Genomic DNA, 24,524 nt, shown 5'->3' on the forward strand with positions numbered 1-24,524 from the left:
TCTCTCCCTCTTGAGAGACAGGAAGCGAGCCTTTCCCTTCAATTTCTGCATCCATCACATCCTATCTATTCTCCATTTAGAGTCTCTGTCTCAGGCTGAAAACTGCACTGTCTGTAAACACAAGGCTGGGTGGCAGACGGTGCTTATATTCTCCTTGCTTCTCGATGCTTTCCGCCTCCATTTTTTTTTGTTCTTGTGGTTAATGGGCAGTTTGGTCATATTGTGGTTGGATTTTTAGCCCTACAGATAGATGTTTAACGATCCAAAGGCAGTGGACAGCTAGCTCCAAAATAATGACTATCGTAAATAATGACCCTGTCCCCTTCCTGAAGCCTCCTGCAGCCCTCCAGCCTCCATGGCGTGCTATTTATAGCCACGGAGGGGATCCGCCGCGCACCGATTGGCTGCCGCCGCTTCGGTGGAGGCAACATGAGGGGGGAAAGCCAGTAGTCTTGTGGCTGTGCGGCAATTTTCCCAAGGACAGGGTTCCCATAGTGACTGTGTGCTAGTGCGTGCGTGTGTGTGTGTTTGTGGTGTGTGTGTTGTTCCAGCTACTGCAGAGTGATTCCTCATGCACAGAGACACACACACATAGCCCCTACTCTCACGGTAGCCCCTGCCCTTACCTTACCGCAGCAAACTGGCATTCTGCTGAGCACATGCCCCCACTGCAATCAAGGGCTTTACACAAAGCCCTCAGACAAGAGGGATCTGACAGAAGCCCAGCCTCACCAAACCACAGACATGCACACACACACGCACACATTACATATCCCCACCCTTCTACACATACTCCACATCTCTCCAAGTACCTCTCTTTCCCTCCCTGATACTCTGGTCAGAAATAGAAAAGGCTATAAAACACTATCCAAGTAACACAACAAACTAGTAACACATAAGCCTCAAATGTCTAAAATAAAGACAGCAGCAAAAACCAGAACATGGCTACAAACCACCAAAGGGCCACTGAACAGGCCCTGGCTATCCACACTGGATCAGGCAGTAAGTCTTACGGTGCAAACCCATGACAGCGACGCAATATGCTTCCATCGCTTTGAGTGGGCGTGGTGTAGCGTGTGTAAATAGCATAACAGACTGGACTAGTGAGCTAGTGAGCAGGATAGTCAGTTAGAAGCGATCTAGTCACTTGTCTTTATATCAAAACTGTCATTGTGTTCAAATAAGCCCAGGATTAAATATATAACATACCAGGAGCAACAACAAGCCCTTACAATGCCTTCCAAGCCTTTCATTTGAGCTAATTAAACAACCAAATGATGCCGGAGTCCTACAATTTTCAAACCGTCAGAGACGACACCAAACAATCTCATTGGCGGCTGTCGGGAAAAATGGCTCCTCATTTGCATAAGTTTCAACATGTTCGAACTTTTATCGGTTGCGTCGCCCAAAACGGTGGTCTACGTCACAAAGGATTGGCTCCCGCTGAAATGCATGGGGTTTAGAAATCGCGTCGCTCATAACGGTGTCATGGGTTTGCTCCATAAGGCTGATCTTGATGAAGACTAGTGTGGAGAGTTAGATGAGAGAGCTAGGGGAGATGGCCTGGAGGGGGGCGGGGGGGGTCATGTTTAGAGGCGGGGGGTATGGAGGGCAGTGTGTCCTACCTTTATGTGCTCCTGCAGCTGCACCTCGTGCTGGCGTGAGAGCTGCTCGTGCTGCCGCTGGAACTCGGCGATGAGGAGCTGCCTCTGGATCTGCTGCTTCTGCTTGAGGGCCAGGAGCTCCTGCTGCAGCTGCTGCTCCCGCTGCTGGCTGGGGTCGATGACCGGCGCCAGCGCAAACTGGTGGTCCACGCGCAGGTCCATGGGGATGGCGGCGGGGGGCACTTGCAGCGGCAGCGTCGCACTCACATCAACTGGAGGAGAAAGAGAGAGGGCATTACATCAACTGGAGGAGAGAGGAGAAAGAGAGAGCATCACATCAACTGGAGGAGAGAGAAGAAAGAGAGAGCATCACATCAACTGGAGGAGAGAGAAGAAAGAGAGAGCATCACATCAACTGGAGGAGAGAGAAGAAAGAGAGAGCATCACATCAAGTGGAGGAGAAAGAGAGAGGGCATTACATCAACTGGAGGAGAGAGAAGAAAGAGAGAGCATCACATCAAGTGGAGGAGAGAGGAGAAAGAGAGAGAGGGCATTACATCAACTGGAGGAGAGGGGAGAAAGAGAGAGAGGGCATTACATCAACTGGAGGAGAGAGAGGAGAAAGAGAGAGAGAGAGCATTTAGGCATGGGAGGGACAGGATACACTCTGAGCAATGTGCCATGATTCAAGCCACTGGGTTTCACTGCAGTTGCAAAAAAAAAGCAGTGCGAACTTCTTCGGTTCTTTGATTTTGCAGATGTTCAATCAAATCGCCAGCTTGCCACACTACACAGCTATCAACCGCAGTGCAGGATCCCAGCTCCAGAAGGAACCTCTTGCATGTGGAGCGACCACAGCACACAGAACCGGTCCAGCCCAGCCCAAGCACTGCCTGAGCCAATATACTGCAATAGACCAAACTCTCTGAGAATGCTTCCTCTCATTCACACACACACCACATAACTCTCCTCACTCTCACACACACACACACCCCCCCCCCCCCCACACACACACTCTCCTGATGTGCTCTCCCTGTCCCACACACACTCACACACTCACTCTCACGCTCTCCTGGTGCAATCCACCACAGCCCTGTACACTACAATACTAGAAACATGGCAGAAAATGAATTATAAAGACAACTGACTCAAGAGGAGAGTCGTCCGAGTGTATTTCAGCCTCTCTCTATTAACCAAAAGTCAAGCTTATGGGAAATGAGTACACCAGACAAGTATGAGCCACTCGACTAAACTGATATATAAATATATATAGCGGTTCATACCGGTCTGCTCCGACATCCCGGTGTGCTTAGTCACTAAAGGGTGCCTAAGTGTCGACTCACATTGGCTTGAAACCTCATGCCAAGCGCCAGAGTCTCAGTGAAGTTCAGCAGTTCAGTCGCATGTTAATTCCTCTGCGCTTAACCCGCTCCAGCGACCCGCCGATGAGCTCATCACGGACGTTCGAGGATTTGTTTGAAGCAGCTCCTCACACCCTGACTGAGCGAGTGAATAAATCAACACCCCTCTGAGCTTGATTGGGGGTGGGGGGGGGGGGGGGGGGGGCTCTTACAGTAATGGTGTGAATCACTACCTCTCCCGTTAGCCCCCCTGCTGAAGAGAAGCGAGGCGAACTCCACTCGCGGTAACGGTAGCGCGGGACAACCTCGTCTCTTGTGAGAGGCCAGGGACAGATGAATGGAGCCGAACGGACGCCATTGTGGCGAGCGTGTCGTCACTTACAGGGCCTGCCGACGTGACTCACGAGGGGGGCCAAACACAGGCCGCCATTCATGCAGGCGGCCATTCATGAGTGCGACCAAGGGTCGACCCAGGGTCACGGGACGTTGTCGCTGGTCCGGCAGAATGTCGTGGGTTCACTGATGGCGCACTGACCTAGAGTCGGAGCGGAAACAAGAAAGAGCCCCAGTGGTACGGCCCCTCCGAGAGCGACGCGGAAAGGCCAGAGTCACAAGGGATTTCCGTCCTCGTGAACAGACAGCCCCCTTTTTCATCGTTTAATAAAATCATATTTGTGACGCAAAACGCCAGGCCCACAATGGGGGCATTGAGCCTTGAGGACATGGAAGTGATTGCCCTGTGCCTGACACCCCTTCTCTCTCACACACACACACACACACACACACACACACTCACACACACACTCACACACACTCACACACACACACACACACACACACACACACACACAGCAAACTGGACATGAAGAGGCTTCCAGTGTGACTGTCTCCTGGTAAGGAAGGAGACAGCCTGTGACAGCATACACACCAACTCCAAATCCACAGTGAACTTGCATAGAATAAGCTCCAACTGAGGCCAAAGTCCAAACACTGAGACACATTTTTTTTTGCCTTTTAAAAAAAAAAGATGATTTATTTACCAGTGTAATTATTGAGGATGGCATCAGGATTAATGTCCATCTAATCCCGACTCTGAGCAGCAGAGGCCAGTGGGAGTCAGGACGAGTGGTAATCCTGACCTTTACAGCCCCCCTCGTGAGAAGGGAGCCTTGTATACACAGCACATACACACGGCCTGTGTCAGGACATTAACATGGGGCCTGGCACTGGGCACACCCCTGCTGGGGGACACTTAGGGGACAAAGTTGTGTCCCCCCCCCCCCCCCCCCCTCCTCCCCTGCCCCCTAGAGTCAAGAGTGATGCAACGTGGATGAAACAGAGGCATGCAATCTACTCGCTACATGGCGTTTAGGGTGCGGGATTTGCTGACATGCAAAATGGTTGACTGGTATCAGAGTGTGTGTGTGTGTGTGTGTGTGTGTGTGTGTGTGCTCTGCAGAGATTACACACACACACACACACACACACACACAAACACACACACAAACACACACACAAACACACACACACACACACACACACACACACACCTGGGTCATAGCTTGCTGCAGCTGATGGAGATTGATTCGGGTGGGAGCATGCTGGTGGCACCTGACAGCACCCCGGCAGTGAGCCCGGTGTTACCGGGACAGCGATGCACCATGGGACAACACCGCTCCGTTCCCTGAGCCAACCATACATCACATTTACAGGCAGGGCGAGGTGTGAGGACCTGCCGATAGCCGCTCTGCTTGGCACATATGAGCCCACTGACTGGAGCTAGCTGGGGAAGAAAGTTCTCCCTTCTTCGCACACTTCTTGCACTGCACCATATCAGGCTGTCACAGTCAGTGTCTATTGACAGATGACATAAACGCTCCGTAGGACAGAAAGGTTATCTCACAACGGATCAGCTGCATGCAAGCCATCTCTGGCTACGCTCCACTTTGTTACGGTGGAAGGCAGAGACCGCAAGACATCAAGAAAGACATCATGCTTTCCACTTGCAAGAAATGATATGATGGAACAAAAGAACGCTTTACCTAAAACAAAACCGATTCATTGCAGGTGGATACGTCTACATGTCCACATTCACCGCAAGACATCAAGAAAGACATCATGCTTTCCACTTGCAAGAAATGATATGATGAACAAAATAACTCTTTATTTAAAAGAGAACAGATTCATTTTCAGGTGGATCCGTCTACACGATGCAGACCAGGGCGTGTGAGCTGAGGGAGGATGCAGACCAGGGCGTGTGAGCTGAGGGAGGATGCAGACCAGGGCGTGTGAGCTGAGGGAGGATGCAGACCAGGGCGTGTGAGCTGAGGGAGGCTCCACAGTGGGCCTGAAACAGGAGAGTCCCAGCACAGCAGGGCAAGAGGGCAGGGAAAGGTCTAAAAAGACAGGAGCACAGTGGGAACAGCAGAGAAAATGGGCCAAGACAGCATACCCCCTATCAGATCAATATAGGCTACTGCTGACCTAGAATGACTGGTAAAGGGGGAGCTGTAGCCATCTAGTTTTGTGAAACTAGGTTTTATTGCTCCTAGCTTGACTGTTCTCTCCCTTGTACGTCGCTTTGGACTAAATCGTCTGCTAAATGACTAAATGTAAATGGAAATGTGAAAGCTATCAGAATTTTGAACCAGCTAGCACTCCAACACAGCATCCCTTGCTTCCCTCCCTAGGAGTGGCTCTAATAGTCATGGCTCTAGTTGACCTGGCTTCAACAAGTGGCAAATGGCATCACAACACTGTGAGGCAACCTTAGCCTGACAGAAAGGACAGCTCTATAAAAAGGGCAGGGTGGGGGGGGGGGGGGGGGGGGGGGGTCAATGGGCAGTTTTGGTGTGGATGATTACACACATTCACATGCTTTCCCGGTTTGCCATTCTCGCCGCCGCCACGGAACCTCCACAACCCAGTTTGCCAGGTCTTTTCATCTCTGGCACAGAATAGCGCTTGCCCTTTTCCCCGCCCGAGAGGCCAGAGTCAACTAGACCAATGGAGCCGTGCCCCCTCTAGTCTCCCCCTACGCCACTCAGCCACCCACCCACACACGGGCTCTGGGACTGGGCTTGTACTTGGTGACCTTTGGGGACCCCCGGCTAATGAATGGGTCAGGGAACAGACAGCGCAAACCAGGGCCTGGTGACGTCCGCAGAGCCCCTCACTAGCCACGGCAACGCTTGGAGTGACAGAGGGGTGCTTGTTCTCTCACAGAAAGAGGGTTGGTGGTGTCTCTCTGTGTGTGTGTGTGTGTGTGTGTGTGTGTGTGTGTGTGTGTGTGTGTGTGTGTGTGTGTGTGTGTGTGTGTGTGTGTGTGTGTGTGTGACTGTATATAGAGGTGGGGTTGGTGGTGGTGGTGGTGGGGGAGAGAATGGTTCCAGCACTGACGTTCTAAAAGGAAGGCAGATGAGTGTGTGTGTGTGTGTGTGTGTGTGTGTGTGTGTGTGTGTGAGAGACTGTATATAGAGGTGGGGGTGGTGGTGGTGGTGGTGGGTGGGGGGTAGAATGGTTCCAGTACTGACATTCTAAAAGGAAGGCAGATGAGTTGCAGAGTGTGCTGGGAATCAGGAGGTATTGATTCAGCTCCCATCGTCTTTAGTATTATTAACGGCCACTTCAGGGAGAGGAGGAGGAGAAAGAAAAGAGACAGATTGAGGAGGAGTGAAGAGCAGGAGAGGGAACTAGCACAGAGACTCATGAGAAGCGATGCTTGAGTGGGAAGTCAGATAATCACCAAGCCCCAATCTTCCATCTTTTAAAACAGTACTTTAAGAGTCTTAACCAGGAAGGAAAAAGGTGAAAGGGTATGCGATTAAAAGATCAGTGTAACCAAACAAAAGGAAGCACCTATAAATACCCCCGGCATCAGACATGCTGCTCATTAAAAACCATCCACGGATGAGTCACTTGTTTTTCCCTCGCTTCCTGTGGGATCAAACAGGAACCCCAGCCGAGATGGTCATCAACGCGTTCGCTTGTTGCCGGGTAACAGCCAACGCACTGCCTCATGGTACGTGGTTGTTTTGCAAATGCACATCGGTGTCACATTCATTGAGGTTTCGTCTTCTCCTTCTCCTTAAGGGAAAGTGACTGTACACCGATGGGCTTTGTGGGACAAAACAAGAGCTGAATAGAGGAAATTAACTGAAATAGTACCATTTTATAACTCACAACCTAGTTATTGATGAGTATTAATAGATGATGCCGCAACAACCCAATCAAAATCTTGAGGCAGTTTATGTAATCTGAAACATGGGACACGAACCAGCCCAGCAATGCACTCGAACTTGACCTATAGCCAACCTGTGAGGAGAGGAAGACTGCAAATGTCTTGTTTCTCGAGCACGCTGCCCACCCTTTTCCTTACTGTTGAAACTACCTTTGAAGCTGCGTATCTGAGAAGCACTCGGCATCAAAGACACCTTGATAGAGACTGCAACTAATTCAACCTGTCGGGGAACAAACAGCATGTTGCATCGCTGCTCCCACAGGGAATTCCTGGGTGACATAACATCGTGAGTGCAGGTCTCTCTCTGTGTGTGTGTGTGTGTGTGTGTGTGTGTGTGTGTGTGTGTGTGTGTGTGTGTGTACTTGGAGCAGAGCAAGCGAGTCAGGTGCTGGTGTGTGTATGAATGAAATGCTCTCAGTGAACAAGCCTGAGTCTGCAGGCTAAAGCTGCAGTGAAAAAATCCGACTGTGTATCTTTACTTGCACTGTAGTTTGTCCTTCTCTAAATATCTATCGGTGTGTGTGTTCTTTGGCAAGACCCACCAGAGGGGCAGAAAAAAAGGTCACGTCACAGGACCTAGGGCGATCTTGAGCTTTGGGAAAAGCCAAGTCTGTGGTTCTCTGGGCAAAAGAGATATTTCAGGCCCCGCTGACCCACCTCTTCCTTCCCCCAGTTGCCATCGACGACGACGTGTGGTCGCAACTGTGAGAGCAGTCTCCTAACGGGGTCACCACAAGTCTCTGCATACGGCTTTGTGTTCGGCAAAGGGACAGTGCCGCCCGACGTAATCAGCTTTTATGCGTGTTTTCCCCGCATGTCTTCCCCTCACAGGCTCATGGGAAATAAGGGCCATTTCTGAGTGCTGTGTGTGTGTGTGTGTGTGTGTGTGTGTGTGTGTGTGTGTGCGATCACATTTCTGAGAGAGTGAGTGGCTGAAGAGTGATTAACCTAAACAAGCAGAGTAATGAGCAGTAACCTACATTCTTCAGAGATCCAGAGCCTCTCTATGGGGAGAGGGGACTGAACACACACTGGCTCGTCTCCCAGCAGACGTCCGCCACTCACCTGCCTACTTCCACAAGTAAATGCCGTTGACAGTGTCGTGCCACTTCTTCTTTAAATAACTGTTCCAAAAATGACTGCATTTCCATACGGGTCTAAATACAACCCTGTTTTCTACAGATAGCACAAAAGCTGAAGACCGTAACAGAGCAGCTATGTTTTTATGTATTGATCAATAACTGAGCCTATAAAAATTGGTCAAACCTGGCTACAGGGTTCAAATATTACCGCAATCAATCCCGGTTATATTTAACAAGTTAGTGGGAAAATGTCCATCCAAACAAAAGTGCTTTTTTAAAAGGTTTAAGTCTGACGCAAGGCCAGAACTGCACTTCAAACATGGCTTTCCACAGATATTCCATTTATTTCACCACGTCGATCGATAAGCAGTCTGGAACACTCAGGAAGCCAAGGAGACGGATGTCCAACTATAGCAATCTGTCCTAAAAAGAATGCCTAGTGGCCATTGACAGACAAGAACAGAAAAAGTACCAAAAGAAAACAACGCAGGACTTCACACATACCTTCTCTAAATGTTGCCTCAGCTAATGTTGGCTGGTTTCAGTGAACATGGGGACCAGTCCATGTAATGGCCTACCTGCCGAGCACTGAAACCTGATGCCCTTGTTTACCACCAGACCGGACAAGAGCGTCCTATCCAGGCATGGGAGCGCAGCGTCTCTTGTACCCCGACTGAAAGGCTCCAATCCTATATAGGTCAGTGCCCCTCCAATGGCTTTTCCACTTTGCCTTGATGAAGCTAAAACAAAAGGAGGTGCAGGCGCACAGCGAATCCCTTACTGTCATCACCGCATACACAGACACACACACAGACACACACACACACACACACACACACACACACACGTCGCGAGACCCGGCCATGAGAATTAGAAGTGACATGTTTACAGTAAACACCGTCTTACGTATAACCAGCTAAGCAATGCTGCTGAAAGCCCAATTACTCCTGCTATTGGGCAGCATGTTTGTGTGAGCATGAGTATGTGTGTGTGTGTGTATGTGTTTATTGCATAATGCTGGTCAAGCTAAAGTTGCATTTCAAAATGCTACTACAAAGCAGCCAAGCAAAAAGAGAGATGACAACGCTTCTCCTTTGCACGCCCAGCGAACGGCATTTTAGGGAGTCTGTGTGCTGTATTCTGGGTCACGGACAGGATCCGGTCATGTAAACTACACTGACAGGGGGGGCTGAGGGGCTGAGGGGCTGGGGAGGCTGACTGTAAAGACACACCCTTCCGCTTGAGGGGCTAACGCCACTTTGAGTTAGTCCTGTGCGTCTATTAGCCTACTTCCCCTTTCCCTCCTGCCTCCGAGCCTACGTCTGGAGACGCATGTAAACAAACGAACACAATAAGCCCACTGTAAGTCACATATACTCAATGAAATGATCTGCTTAGTTACCTGACCTGCTCCGAGGAAGCTTGTTTACAACCATTAGACATAGCCTTTGTAAGCCTATCACCCAACACACACACATGCAAAAAGGCACATGAGTGACACACACACACACACACACACACACACACACTCACAGACACACACTCACAGACACACACTCACAGACACACACACACACACACACACACACACACACACACACTCTCCTTAGGAGCAATGAGCAACCATGCAAAGCAGCTTTTTTTTTTTTGCCAGCCAAACACAGAGGCGGGGGGGAATCAGGGAGGGGGGGAAGAGCCAGCCGTTTTTGATCTATTTATAGCTCCTGTCCCCTGGGGCGAGAGCTGCTTTGTTGGTGTTTTCCTGCTCCGTACATCCCTATACGGAGGATCCCTATCCCTATCCCTATCCCCGGACCCAATCCTTCTGGATCCCACAGCCAGGGAGAAAGAGGATTATCTATCGCCGGGGCTGAAATCTCTTGCAACTGATCCCGCGGAAGACTCGCTCGCAAACACACCCGCGATCGAGCGTCAGGTACAAGAGGGGAAGGAGATGCCGGCGTCATGGTGACAGAAACTGGAAGAGGACGGTGGTTGGCCGGAGGCGGCAAGCAATCAGCTCTGTTGCTGAGCCTTCTCACTCCCAGCACAGGGCTGTCACTGACTAGAGTCTGGGCAGGGCAGGGCAAGGCAGGGGCTACTGGAGGGGGACGGGGAAGGGGGACGCTAGATCTGTTTAGGGTGGTTCCGTGGGAGATGAAGCACTCTGTGCCGGGGGAGAGGCTGAAGGGGAGGAGAGGAAGGGAAGGGGAAGAATAAAAAAAACAAAACAAAACCAAAAACACGCAGATGGATCTTCACAGTGAGTGGCTGTGCTTGAACAGGGAGAAGGACACTAGATCTGTTTAGGGTGGTTCCGTGGGGTGGGGAGAGAGAAAACAATAGGAAGAAGTAAAAAAAAAAGGAGGGTGGGGTTACAGAGACAGGGAGACACAGATGCCGAATTAGATGTCCAAGAAAGTTAACGCTTCTGTTCTCACTCAGTCTCTGTCCCTGTTCTGTTTGTCAGTCTGTAACACATCCTCCTCCCCCCACCCCCCTTCCGCCTCATTCTGAAGACTGTTTTTTACGTTAGTCAGTCTGTCTCCGTTTCTCTTCCTCCTTGGATTGCACACACAGACACACACACACACACACACAGGGTGCATGACTACACAGTGAGTGAAGCGACTGGAATCTCCTCTGGTGGTTCCACGGCTCGGAGATCTTAAAGCCAGTGAGCCCTATCTCGGCAACTTAGGACACTCCACATCCACTTAACGGCTGCGTACGTGCTCCGCTAAGCTTAACGCCCATCTTCCTCCGTGACTGTTGTTCACAGGCATCCTACACATACACACCCACACAGACATCAAGCCACAACATATACCGAGCAAGCAGATGGTCGAAATTAAGGGTTGACGTCTTTTTTTCGTTGCACTAGACACAACAAGCAAGTTTAAGATAGTTTGAGAGAGGGTTGCTCATAGATTAGCAGGCATATCCACAGGGTCCTGGGACAGCATCTTCACAGTGACTGTGCCTGGTCCGGTCACATCTGCTTCCAATAGGTCTGGGGGGGGGGGGGCAGGGGGGGGTGGGGGGGTGACTAATGGGCAGTGGGACGTGAGGGGCACCGAGCGGAGCTGCAGGCTGCGGGCTCCTGGCCGAGGGGATGCTGGGAGAAACGGCATGGCTGCCAGGGGCGATGGCTGTGCCAACACAGCCTGGACGGGACTCCACCTAACCCTTCGCTAACAGCGCGGCGTACAGCACACACACACACACTCACACTTCCTTGAAATGTAGTCAATGCAGACACACAATCGTACTCATTCAGTAAATTCTCAACATTTCACTCTTCGGCATGTTACATGTGCACAAACAAATAGACCCCAACCGGCTTCTAACAAACTGCCAATGAGCTTATGGGAGACAGCCTTTTAGCATAAACTGCTTCCCTCCACACACACACACACACACGCACACACAGCACACACAGCACACACAGCACACACAGCACACACACAGCACACACAGCACACACAGGAGGATGAGATTAAAGATTCATGTTGCCAGAGAAACTAATTCCTTGGCAGTGGCTCATTAGTTGAGTTGGTCCAGCACGTCCAAGTCTATGATTTCAGCGGTAGCGCCTCTCTCCCTCTCTCAAGTCTGTTCCATCGAGCTCTTCCTGGAAACCCGTCTCCACTCTCACTCTCTATCGCTTCAGTCTTTCCACAACGCTCCTGTATTGCTAAAACAGTTCCTCCTTTCTCCCCCCCTCCACTCCCCAACTCCCTTTTGTGTGTCTCTCTCTCTCTCTCTCTCTCTCCCTCCCTCTCTCTCTCTCTCTCTCTCTCTCTCTCTCTCTCCCCCACGCTCCCTCTGTGTGTTCTGAACAGCCTGTCCAGGACAGAGACCCTGCGCCAGAGAGACCACAGCAGAGTGCCTCCTCTCAGCAGCAACACCACCACCGATGCAGCATGCACACACACGCACACACACACACACACACACACACACACACACAGGCGCGCTACACACACTCACAAGTAAACCCACCAATGTACACAAACGACACGGCAGAAAGCGCAGAAATCCTTCTTCACCTTCCATTCTGCCTCTAGTCATCGTGGTTCAATTCAAGGGTGCAGCATGTATACACACACACACACGGACCACGCACGCAGGCACACACACACACACACACACACACTCAGACTCAGCGTAGAGAAGCGTTCGTCACCACCATTCAATAAAAGCCTGCCGTCCATCCATCCACCCACCCACCCACCCACACGCACGCATGCACGCACATGCAAGCACACACACACACACACACACAGACACACACACATCCAGTAAAAGCAACAGGGAGCTGGCCAACTCTTACCCATCAGCCCTTTGGTCCACACCAGGGGGAGATGAAGCACTCTGTGCCGGGGAGAGGCTGAAGGGGAGGAGAGGAAGGAGGGGAAGAATAAAAAACAAAACAAAACCAAAATACGCAGATGGCTCACGGACACAAACGAGAAAAAAGAAGAATCCCAGTCAGCGGTGTGGATCCGTGTAGCGAGGAACGTTCTGCTAGATCTCTTGGTTTCTCTCTCTATCACTCACTCCCTCTCTCTCCGCGGCTTTCCTCTCCTCTGCCTCGCTCGCTCGCTGTCTCTAGCACACTCCCCTCTCCGCTCTGCTCTCTTCCCCTCCGGCTGGGTCTCTAGCTCCCTCCGTCTCCCTCGTCCCCTCCCCTCTCGCTCTCGCTCTCTCTCTCTCTCTCTCTCTCTCTCTCTCTCACTCACTCACTCACTCGCTTGCGCACTCTCTCTCTCTCTCTAGCTCTCTCTCTCTCTCCCTCCCTCTCAGCTGGTGACATCAGAGAGCCGTCGCAGGCATGCAGAGTGTTTATGCGCGCTGCTGCTCCGCTTCCTGGAACACTGGCCAGATTCACAGAAGGTCCAGGCAGTGGGACTCTCTCTCTCTCTCTCTCTCTCTCTCTCTCTCTCTCTCCCTCTTCCTCTCTCTCCCTCCCTTCCCCTCTCTTTCTCCCCTTCCATTTCCCTCTCCCATTTCCCCATCCTCATTACCACCACATAACTGCAATTACACCGACTGCTATAGGGCCAGGGTAGCACTGGAAATAGAAGGTGCTTTATAAAAGATTTAAAGCTTATCATTAAGTCTATGCTGCTGGAGCTAACATGACAGTGTGAGGTAGGAGCAATTAGAGCCCCCCCCCCCCACACACACACACACACTCAATGGCCTCTGCAAAAAACTGGTGTCAATAGGAGAAGTAACATTTATTAATTTCAACATACAGTAATAATAATACGGCTCTTCAATCTAGTTTCATGACAGAAACAGAAAGTGTGCAAGCTCACAGATTGGTCTATTAACATCTCTCAGCAGGTGAGAACTGCTTGATGTAACTCACTGTGAAAAATATTATCACAGCTGATAAGGAAATAAAAGAACAGACATAAAAAAAAAAGAATCAGAAACTGATTTCAACCAAGCCAACCATCTTTGAACAAAAACTCCTCAGTTGAGGAGGGCATACAGGATAGCTTCCCCTGCAGCCTGAAGGTCTGAGCAGCTTTTCCACTGCGGTGGGCTACTGGATTCTGTTTAGTGAGGGGTTCATGGCAGGGTAGTTACTTTTCTCATCTCCTTCAGCCAGCATTCAGCTCACAGCACAGAAGTCTTCCCAGTATAGCAAGCATTCGCAATGCTATCATAACAGCAGACATCCCTTGGGTTGGTATTGGATGTGTGTGTGTGTGTGTGTGTGTGTGTGTGTGTGTGTGTGTGTGTGTGTGTGTGTGTGTGTGTGGGGGGGGGTTACAGATGAAGTACATCTATGCCATCCACGCTGTTCTGCTGGCAGTTGGGGCATCCTAGTTCAAACAGACCGTTATCATTTTGGTATGCTTATGGCATCTGGGTAATCCCCGCTTGTCCGTATCCATCATCTAATGCACCGGACAACTTCAATGCTCTTACGCAGGAAGGAACATTAAACTGCACGTTGAGCTTCATCTGAATGAAAGCGGTGAAGACAATGCTAGTTTGTTTCTGCGTTAAGGAGCCCTTCTCAGAGCATCCTAAACCCAAGGGACTGAGGGGGGGAGAAGGAGGGATGGGGGACATCTAAAAATAGCTCTTAACATTGAGAAGACGGAGAGGGAGCGAGGGAGGGCGTCCTTCCCCCCGGGGCAACTTGGACGCTGTCGGTGTTGTTGGGTGACCGCGGACGTGGCTGTACTCCTAATGGTGACCTCCCTGGGCTGCTCCAGAGAGAGGGGGGGGGGGCCTGGAGGAGGAACTTTTCTCCAGAGGGCCGCACGTTGCTGAGAGATTTGTTTACAAGGTCGCGCAGCAGTGTGAAAGGACTTCGGGAGAGGAAGGGGGGGGGGGGGGGTGGCAGGGACGACAAGCTAGCTGGAAGGAAATGTGAATGAAGGGGGCAGGGAGGGCGACAAGGACGAGAGAGGAGGAGGGATGAGAAGGAGGAGGAGGAGGGGAAGGAGGAGAATACTCAGACAATAGGTGAAACTGCCGGGTGTGGGTGAGTCACTGAGGCCGGCAGTTAACAAAGCGTCTGATCAATGGTGCATTTACTCCGGAGCGATGTTAATCAATAGGCGGCACATGTCGATACGACCATGGCGCGAGGGATGAATGAGAGGGAGAAAGAGACAAAGGGAGTGAAGGACTGAAGCGATATAAGTTTCCATGGGGATCTTTTACACAGAGCTACCATCGGAGCGCTATACTACAGAACAACAAAGATAAAAATACAAACAAATGCCACCGCTAGCAAACAGGGAACCGTGGCAGATCCCCATAACATTAAACAGTGGACATTTCAGTCACCTTAGCCTCTGCCATACCTGCCGCTGTCGCTAGCAACAAGTGGTTTTTTGGTAATGAGGAAGTTCTCTCCTGCTCTAGAGTGAGTGCTTCAAAGCAGAACCCTCACCCTTATGACAGAACGGTGCCTATTGTGCAATCTTAGAAGGTGTTTTGGGGGAAACAGGGTTCTGACAGACACACAAGCAAGTGACACTCCAGTCAGGGATGTTTGTACGCCTGGGCTGAGCTCGCCTTTCTACTCTGCCGTGATTCAATCAGTCGGCTGCCCTGGCGTTGGGGGCGCTCCTGTTACAGCGGCGCACGTGGTCCGTTGACTTACCACTCTGGGAGAGACGCCACCGCAAGACACCTGATCCCAGGCCAGAGTACGAGCAGAGTACACACCTGTACCCAGCCTCGCTTGGCCTACTAAACTAGGAATATGACCCCTCACCTCCATACTCCCCTTGCACTTCCTAACTCCTGCTGGGGAGGGGGGTGGGGACTGACGTTGATGACAGACAGGAATGTCAGAGTGACTGCAGACTGCCAGCTTGAAGCCTGAAGCCTGTCTCTCCTTGTGTATGCTTGAAGAGGACAACAGCCAGAGCTGGGTACCTGGCCCATGGTGAAAAAATAAAACACAAAGGAAAGTGCAGCCCTTATCTTAAGAGCTCCAGGGGCTTCCACACCCACCCCGGCCTCCAGTCGGCACTCCCATGGCTGATAAGAGCTGTGGTAAGGGCCAAAAATAGAGCGTCAGGTAAGGAGAGAGCCGGTGGCTTCATCAGGCCAGACAGGTGTGGAATGGATGTTAGTATGGAAATCGAGGCAGGTGCTCATGGGGCAAAGAGTTTTATCACCAGCCTTGCATGCAAATCAGGGTCCATCCCCTAACCTCTCCAGCTGGCTGATTCAGGTAGAGCCTTTTTTTTTTTCTCTGTGACTTTACCCAGTTGATTCCGCATGGGGATGCTTCTGGAAAGTTCCACACGAAACTACCGATGTTCCCATTTAAGGTGTATTCTTAGCAACCACGTTGAAAATGGCCGCTCCCAAGAATAGAAACACGAAACAAACTGACCAAAGGAAAGGAAGGCGACTTCATTTCATACCTCCTTTGAGTTACCGTGACCTCATAAGAGGAACCGCAGAGAAAATGCAAAAGAGGGCAACAGCAGGGGGGAGGCGGTGAGCACAGAGTTTGCGGCGAGAGAGAAACACAGACAGGTGAGGTGAGAGGAGGAAGAGGAGGAAGCCTGAGACAGATAGACACACAAATAGATAGAGAGGGACACTCACACCTGCTAGAGCCTGGTTCTGTATGCAATGTGCCAGTCCTGGTAAATAATGCATCGGGCATAATGATCAAGTCTGAATGGGAAGAAATCCGCAGCCAGCCGGCCAAACAGATGAGGAGCGGATAAATAAGTAATGTCCGCTGGGGTATAAACAAGGAGCCTTCGCTTCACTTTGCCTCGCCCCGGCAGGAAAAATGACAACTCCGGCCTCGTGCTTCCACAAAGAGGGAGAAGATTCGCTCGGCGGCCCGAGCTCCACCCCCACCCAAACCCCCTTGGGGTGCACACTGAGAGCTCAGGCTCCATATATGTGAAAGACCCGTTCATTTATTATTGATTCATATTATTTATAACACTACGACGGCTCTCGTGCTTCTCTCTCCATCTTTGTGTAAACCACTCCACAGTCATCAGCCAGGAGCTTTAGATGGTTGTTTCATTACCATAACGTGTGGGACGGAGGGAGAGAGAGAGAATTGGTTGGGTTTGATTAATGCTGTGGTGTTAATAATGCACCCACTGAACTGTAAACGGAGTGTTGGAGTGATGAGGTGCTGCTGCTGCTGCTGCTACTGCTGGGTGCTGCCACTGCTACAGCGCTCATTCACGCTCACTTTGAGAACGGGCAAGTTAATGAATGAATGAATGAATGAATGAATGAATGAATGAATAAATAAATAAATAAATAAATATTCACTGTGTGGATGTTGTGGATGGACACTCAGGGGGAAGAGCTGAGTGTGCGGGTGGGAGAGTTTCTTTCTCTAAGACACAAACAGAATCCTGAGAAGAAAGGGCAGAGTCCTGCACGAAAAGTAATAATTTAAACTTTTAAAGTTGAGAGAATTCTAAAACGATAAGCTGCAAGAACAGAAGAAGCAACAGTGTGCAGTCGGGGAACCCTCTATACGACAAAACACCGGAGTCAAATAAACTGATTTCTGTGGGAAGTCACATAACTGCGATGTGAATCCGCTCAGTGGCAGCCATATTGGAAAGACGTTGATTGCGACCTTAAGAGAGACAGCGTCAGTCTGCGTTGTAGTTATAGATCCTAATTATAGGAAAACTGGAATAAACTGATATTCAACTATTACTATACTATATAATAAAAAAGTATTGCATATGGCCGAGGTAAACTTTGCAAGCTAGCATGACTTGATTAGTGCTCACTAAAGGCACAGTTGTTGGCGTAGTCTGGCATTACCCAAGTTAGTTATCTCAATAGTTTTTGACAAAGTATGAGGGGTAAATCAGCCATAAAGAAAATTGGTTTATTAAATAAAGTTCCTTAAAAGTATCTTTTGGAATTAATGTGTGATAACATTATACTGCCACGGCTGGTTTACTTTGTCACTTTATGTCAATGGCAAATCTGATTGATACTTGTCCACTCTGTGTTAAAAAAATGAGTAAGTAGAACTCTGCATCTTTGTACAGATTTATATACTAATATAATAAAACAACAGTGAAATGCCCTGACATTTTCAGTGAGAAATACTGAGAAACAAGGACTTTTTGGTATGGTATTTTATCTGTGGTAAATAATTATGTCCAAATGGGTCGCACTTGCTCCCATTTACATTGAGTACAGAATGGATTAGTTAATGGGGATAATTAGCTGTAGTTTCTTTAATCATGGGGCTGGAGACATCATTGTGTGTTACTGTTTGTAACATTGACATTACATGCATTTTATGAAGTTTAAATTTTCACTGTCGTACCTCCATATTAAAAAAAAAAATGTGTTAGGAAATGCTTAACTGTATCCCACGACGAACACAAGGAGCCTCACTTCTGCCACTAGCGTGTGACCCAGACACAACCTCCCTTTGTTCTGTCTCGCTTTTTTGGATGTCTAAACATCAATGGCGCCCACTTTGGAATGCATGGCTGCATTGGGAGCTTGGGGGTTGTGGGCTGAGCACTGGAGCTCGCCCCATTCATTTTTACTGACTCCCTCAGGCTCACTTCTTCAGCATGGAAGCCCCCCCCCCAACCCCTCCCCTTCCTCTACAAGGAGAGAGGGTTTCCCTATTAACCGCCTTAGCGCTACGCACAAGGGCATGGCTCTGTGCCCTCCCCAACCCTCCAGTGCTATGGCCACTTCAGCAATAAATGCTAATGGGTCTAGATATGGCTGGACGGGGGGCACTGTAGCTCACACAGTAGCCTCGACCACAATCGGGTTTGACGCCCATGGAGGACACGGGATCGAATCCGGCCCCGATGTCATTTCTCCAGTCCACTCCCCACTTCTTCGCCCTCTCATTTCCTGTCCCACTCTTCACTTACCTATCAATTAAAAGGCATAAAAAAAGCCAAAAACAAATCTTTAAAAAAAAAAAAAAAAGATATGGCTGGAGTGCAGAATCCTGTGCTCACCCTCCCTACTCCTAGCCTTGCTGGTTTAGTACCAGTAGCTCCTTACCTTGCGTTAATGGATGGCGAAGATGCTCTCCACTAGCCTTTCCAGACCATCGAGCCAGCAGCTCACCACTGTCCAAGTGGTCCTGCTCCACCAGACATAGGTCTCTCACTACACAGCTCATCAATAATGGAGTTGGTAAGAGCCCAATATGGCTTTTAAAAGGATGGCCAAAATAAGTCTTGAGCACTGAGAGGAGCAGTAAATGACAGTGGTGCCACATTAGGAAGTGGGCTGAGAAAGGTGGGGGGTTGGGAGGGTGTATACAGCTAACAGGAAATGTAGTCTAAAGTCCTTCTGTCTTTTGGCAAATATGCAAAATCCCTTAATAGGGATCCCCCAGGGGTACTGCTTACTACTCGTACCTCTACATTCAAGCTTGTCACTACTCTTCAAAACGCAATATAACACACTTGGATATCCTTAGCATATTTCTTCATTCATTATCCGTCGAAGGTTATTTTTTTTCCATTTCTCTCCAGATCTACAAGTAAATAAAAACAAAGAGCGATGAACTCTGACCCTTGGTGGATGGTATAGTATGGAAGGGCTTGGGCCGAATTGTCAATCAGCCTATTTACTTATAACTAGGCTGAATGAAACTGTTAAGTTGTCTACATGTTCTCCAGTTGAATTGCTGTATACCCTACAAAAGCAGGGTTACAAAAATACAGGACATTTCCAGTTAGTGCTATACAACATCTTTCCTTCATTTAAAATATCTCTAAATAAAAGCCCCAAAATCTGTTACCTTCAACCCCCCCGTCTCTGAATCTCAAGAGCAACTGTAGCCAGTGGCTGAGACCTTTGAGTGGTTCGACCAAGGGCATGATATTTGGTGGAGGGAGGATGGCAGAGACAGATGCCACACCCAAGTGTGCTGCACTGTGCTTGAGGGATGCCCCGCTCATCCCCAGCAGCTCCCCCCGGGCCCCACACACACACACACACACACACACACACACACACAGGGATGCCCCGCTCTTCCCCAGCAACTCCCCCCGGGGCCCAGACTGCGTGCCTTCAAACAGACTGAGCTCATGCAATATTCAAACACAGATAAAAAAAGGGAAGCCCCCTTCCACCCCTCCTCCGCCCCCCTTCCATCCCCAAATCTGAGGCTGTCTGAGGCTACAGTAGAATGAAGGGCAAAGTAGGTTATGGGATTGCTTGCCCTAGCGGAAGACAAACACAGGTCTGGGTCTGTTCCTGACTTTGAACCAGCTTCACCAAAGTACTGGACGAAACATCCAAATACATTGGGCTAGGTTAAAACACATTGGGACTATGTGTATGTTGTGTGTGTGTATATTTGTTGACTGTGTGTGTGTGTGTGTGTGTGTGTGTGTGTGTGGGTGTGTGTGTGTGTGTGTGGTTGTGTTCGCAGGTCTCTGTGTGTGTGCCTGTTGCTTTTCTTCCCGTCTGTAAAACTCTGCCTCTGCCACACCTTCTCCAGCCTCCCTCTCTTTATTTGATGAGGCCCAGAGCAGGCAGTTGTGTGGTGCTGGTTCCTGTTACAGGGCTATTTATAAGCCCTTATCTGCTCTGATGTCTCTGGCTCTAATAGCCCTGCTCTCTGCTCATTACATGCAATACTTGCGGGGGAGCGACCAGCGGCAGCAGCAGCAAGCAGCAGCAGCAGCAGCAGGCCAATCCTGGGCCCAATCAAAAGAGACACTGTTATCAGACCCCCGATTATTTACAGCCTTGAGATGGAAGACAGGTGGCATGTTAATACAGTGCTCTGCATTTCAACCAGAGAGCCCAGCTGGGAAGTGGTGAGTTGGAGCTCTCATTTCAACAGAAAAAGAAAAGAAAAGAAAAGGGAAAAAAAAAACAAGTGGAACAACTGTTGCAGCGGAGCGCTGGGCCCGAGCCGGCTGGCGGGGTTGGGTGTGGGCGTGGGCGTGCTGTGGGTGCAGCGAGGGCTTGGCCATCCATCAGCCCTCTGAAGCTGCATTCATGGGCACGAGCCCTAATCGCAGCACAATTATTCCCTCTGTCTTCGCCCGCCGGGCCCACGGCCTCAGACGCGTAATGAAATACGTTTCCGAGTGCATTAGCAAGAAGCCCGGCTCGGAAGCGCAGAGAGCTCCTCTGCGTTTGTTTCCACGCCAACGCTTGACTGGCAGAAGCAACAGCTTCGGCCTTTCCCTCCCACCCTGCCCCCTTCCTTGCTGAGAAGAGCCAATCAACAGATCGCTCTATCAAAACAAAATCGAAGAAAGGAAATCTCATGAGCGTAATGAGTGAGTGGAACGGGCAGGGAGAGCCAGGGATGATTGCGGGGCGAGATGGATAGAAGGAGCAGCCGAAGATCGAGACAAAGAGCCGAGGAGATGGATGTTGAGTCCACTCTCGGTCGAGAAGACCAGAGGGAGAAGCCGTCGGTATTAAGTGCTGCTGTCTGATCCGCGAGCGTGTCTAATCGTTGAGCTGTAGTAGGCCTGGCACTGACCCCCCCCCCCCCCCCCCCCCTCACGAGTGTAGTCCATTCCAGTCCGTGACTCACAAACACTTGGAGCATTGAGCGGAGCTTGGGAAAGAGGAGACGGCGGGGAGGAAAGAATGACTGATAAAGCCTGATGCTGGTGAGGCCCAGAGCAGAGCGCCATGATATTACAGTTATCCGCGTGACACTGCCGAGGGATTACTACGGTCAAACTGCTCAAATTACCTCTTGGAGAAACAGGAGATGGAGCAGGACACACAAAGAGTCACGCAGACACACAAAGACAGTGTCCGCCTATGAAGTCTTGACGGGGAGTGATACTGACTATGTGCAGATCCACACTCTGAGAGGCGTCTCCCCTTCAACTAAAACATGCGTAGTCGGAGACTGGCCCAGCCAAACAAACGAAAGCTCAAAAGTTAAATAAAAAAATATGCAACTAATAAACGCTAATAAACTTGACAACATTAAACTCAATCTCTTTCAACCATTGGTCCAAAGTTACCCTTTCAAAAGAAGATGCATAAACTATAGGCACCCTCTGACCCAAAGGATCCACCCGAGGACAAGGAGCACATCCTGCTAAATCACAAAAGCCCATCAGCAAAGGGTCCGGTGGGACTGTTATATGTTACTATGGCCACATATCCATGTAAAAACACAGATACACACACACACACACACACACACACACACACACACACACACAGATAGAGATCCTGCAGCGCCCCAACAGAACCGGGGCAGCTGTCTCGCAGCTCCTGCCTTCTCGGCTTGGCAGGGCAGGTCGGAGTGGGTGCCAAGGCTAGGGTACGGGGGGACGTGGGGGGGGTGCTATCAGGCGGCCGGTGCGGTAGCCACCGGGGCCATCTGTGAGGCCTGGCAGACAGGATACGGGAGCAGGTCCGAGCCAGACACGCATGTACAGTACAGTAAGCTCTACTCCTTGTGGTTTAAAAACACCACCTCTCCATGCTCATCATGGAGGACAGTTAACTAAGAACACCAGGAAGGGAGCTCCCAACTTACTAGGGGAGGAAACCAATATTCAATCACCAACTAATAGGACCTACCCTCCTCACAGTCAGTCAGTTAACTATAGAGAATGCCTGACTGCTACACACAGAGACAAAGCACAGCATGGAGTACAGTCAACCAAAGGAGCATCTGTGCTCAGAAACTGAACATATACTCTCTACTATGTTGCCAGTGTCATTCTCTAGTTGCTGGGCTTTAGGTATGGTTATGGGTTTGTGGACGGCATCCATGAACCATTGGGGGGGAAGCTCTGCTGAATGAACCATTGACGAACCTGGCATTGCCATTTGGCTTCGCAGTCAGTTAGACGCAGACTCATTGTGAAAAAGAGCTTGTTTAGATTATTTACAACATTAGCAGCAGCAGCAACACGCACACACATGCACACACACATGCACACACAGACACACACACACACACACACACCACACCACACACACCACACACACGCACACGGCTGGTTTTAACCAAGTAGGCTGACACAAGCTTGGTGGAAATTCGCAATGTGTCTCTGATGGCGCTGTGCTATTGTGGAGACATATTAGCAGCGTGGAACAGACTGTGCTTCACTGGGTCAACGTGAGCAGGACCCAGGAGCCTGACTGAGTCTGCTTTAGCACTGAGGAACAGCCTGCTGTACACTACACTGGCAGAGGCCCAGTCATACTGGAGTCCAGCCAGTCATGAAAGGAGGTGGAGGTGGAGGTGGAGGAGAAGTAGGAGGAGGAGGAGGAGAGCGAATGAGAGAGATTAAGAGCCACCCTCCTCCAAAACACACCCACCCTTCTCCCACGCACTAACACCCACGCAGGGTTAGGAAGTGGAAGCAGCAGAGCACACACATACACACACAAGCACACACACACACACACACACACAGGCCTCATGGCGAGATCCTGCCCACCAAGGGGGCAAGGTGACCCCCTTCGCCGCTTTCTCCTGGAAGATTCAATCTTCCAATCTCTCACCTCCGCATGGGAGGGGGGGGGTGGGGGGGGAGAGGCCAGGCCCTCGTCCAGACCCGGGGCCCCATTAAACATGAATCACTGTCTGCCCGATCTGCAGCGCTTCACAGCGCCCTTGCAGCATCAGACACAGAAGCAGACGCAGCGGACGGCCCCCGCTAACCCCTCACGTAGCAGCGCCTCGAGAGTTCCTGTCACTATCCGACAGCTAATTATGAAAATGCAGCCACTTTTCAACAGCCGCCGCCGCCGTCTCTCCTTTACAACAGGAGCGGGCACAATTAAAGCACTGTGCCTTGTCATGTCAGGAGAAAAGTTTCAGCTGTAGTCAATGCAAGCTGCTCAAAACTACAGAGAAGCAATTTCACTGTTTTATTTATTCACTTAAGTTTGGTCCTCCCCTCTGAGCCACAGAGTCTGTCCTGGTGGACCATATGACTGACACATGACTTAAAAGGGGAGGAAAACATGGCTAAGCCTTAACAACTCCCCATGTCAGGAGTGTTTAATCAACTTTTCCCTAATTGAAGTTACCTTACTTCCTGAAAAAAAAAAAGGGTTTGATAAATCTCCCTGACTCCTACTGGGGCCATTTCATGGCGCTAGCGTTGTGATTTACAGAAGTCGTACTGGCTTAAGAGCTTAGGTTTCAAAGCTTATTTCATTTGGTCCGAGAAGCACAGACCAAAGTTAAGCCACGCTGGCTCCAGAAAGTCCCTCCTAGTGAATGGTGTCCCCTTGTGTCTCCGTGTCTATGCACAGCCGTGGTCTACTCTGCGTGAGTGTGTCCATGTGTGTGTGTGTGTGTGTGTGTGTGTGTGTGTGTGTGTCTGTGTGTGTGTGTGTGTCTGTGTGTGTGTGTGTGTCTGTGTGTGTGTGTGTGTCTGTGTGTGTGTGTGTGTCTGTGTGTGTGTGTGTGTGTTTGTGCCTGTGTGTGTGTGCCTGTGTGTGTGTGTCTGTGTGTGTGTGTGTGTGTCTGTGTGTGTGTTTGAGCGTGAGGTTTGTGTCTCTATGCCAGGCTAGGTGTCACTAAAGGAGCTCTCACCTCCTCCAGGTCTCACAGCAGCATGTTGAGCCTAGGCTCGCTATGGCCTAACTCATACGCACATAAACATATGCATGGCTAAGGCATATTTCAGTAGTAGTTACGGGGGGGGGGGGGATGTTTTTATTTTATAATCTTATGCCAGATTGATTGGCAAATGTAGAGCACTCTTCTGCCTGTAAAAGGGCTGTTATGTAGAGTTGCCAA

General features: G+C 50.1%; 1 protein-coding gene across 1 annotated transcript in view; it reads right to left on the reverse strand.

Moving 5' to 3' along the window:
* hdac4 (histone deacetylase 4) overlaps positions 1–24,524 on the reverse strand; it is a gene marked incomplete at its 3' end in the record, with an annotated part of 153,170 nt that overhangs the window by 75,399 nt on the left and 53,247 nt on the right. Inside the window, 2 exon segments of the mRNA XM_080838238.1 lie at positions 1,626–1,876; positions 12,624–12,680. Of these exon segments, the coding sequence (XP_080694364.1) occupies positions 1,626–1,876; positions 12,624–12,680 (308 nt within the window).

This window comes from Sprattus sprattus (assembly GCF_963457725.1).
Source record: "Sprattus sprattus genome assembly, chromosome: 5".
Classification (NCBI taxonomy): domain Eukaryota; kingdom Metazoa; phylum Chordata; class Actinopteri; order Clupeiformes; family Clupeidae; genus Sprattus; species Sprattus sprattus.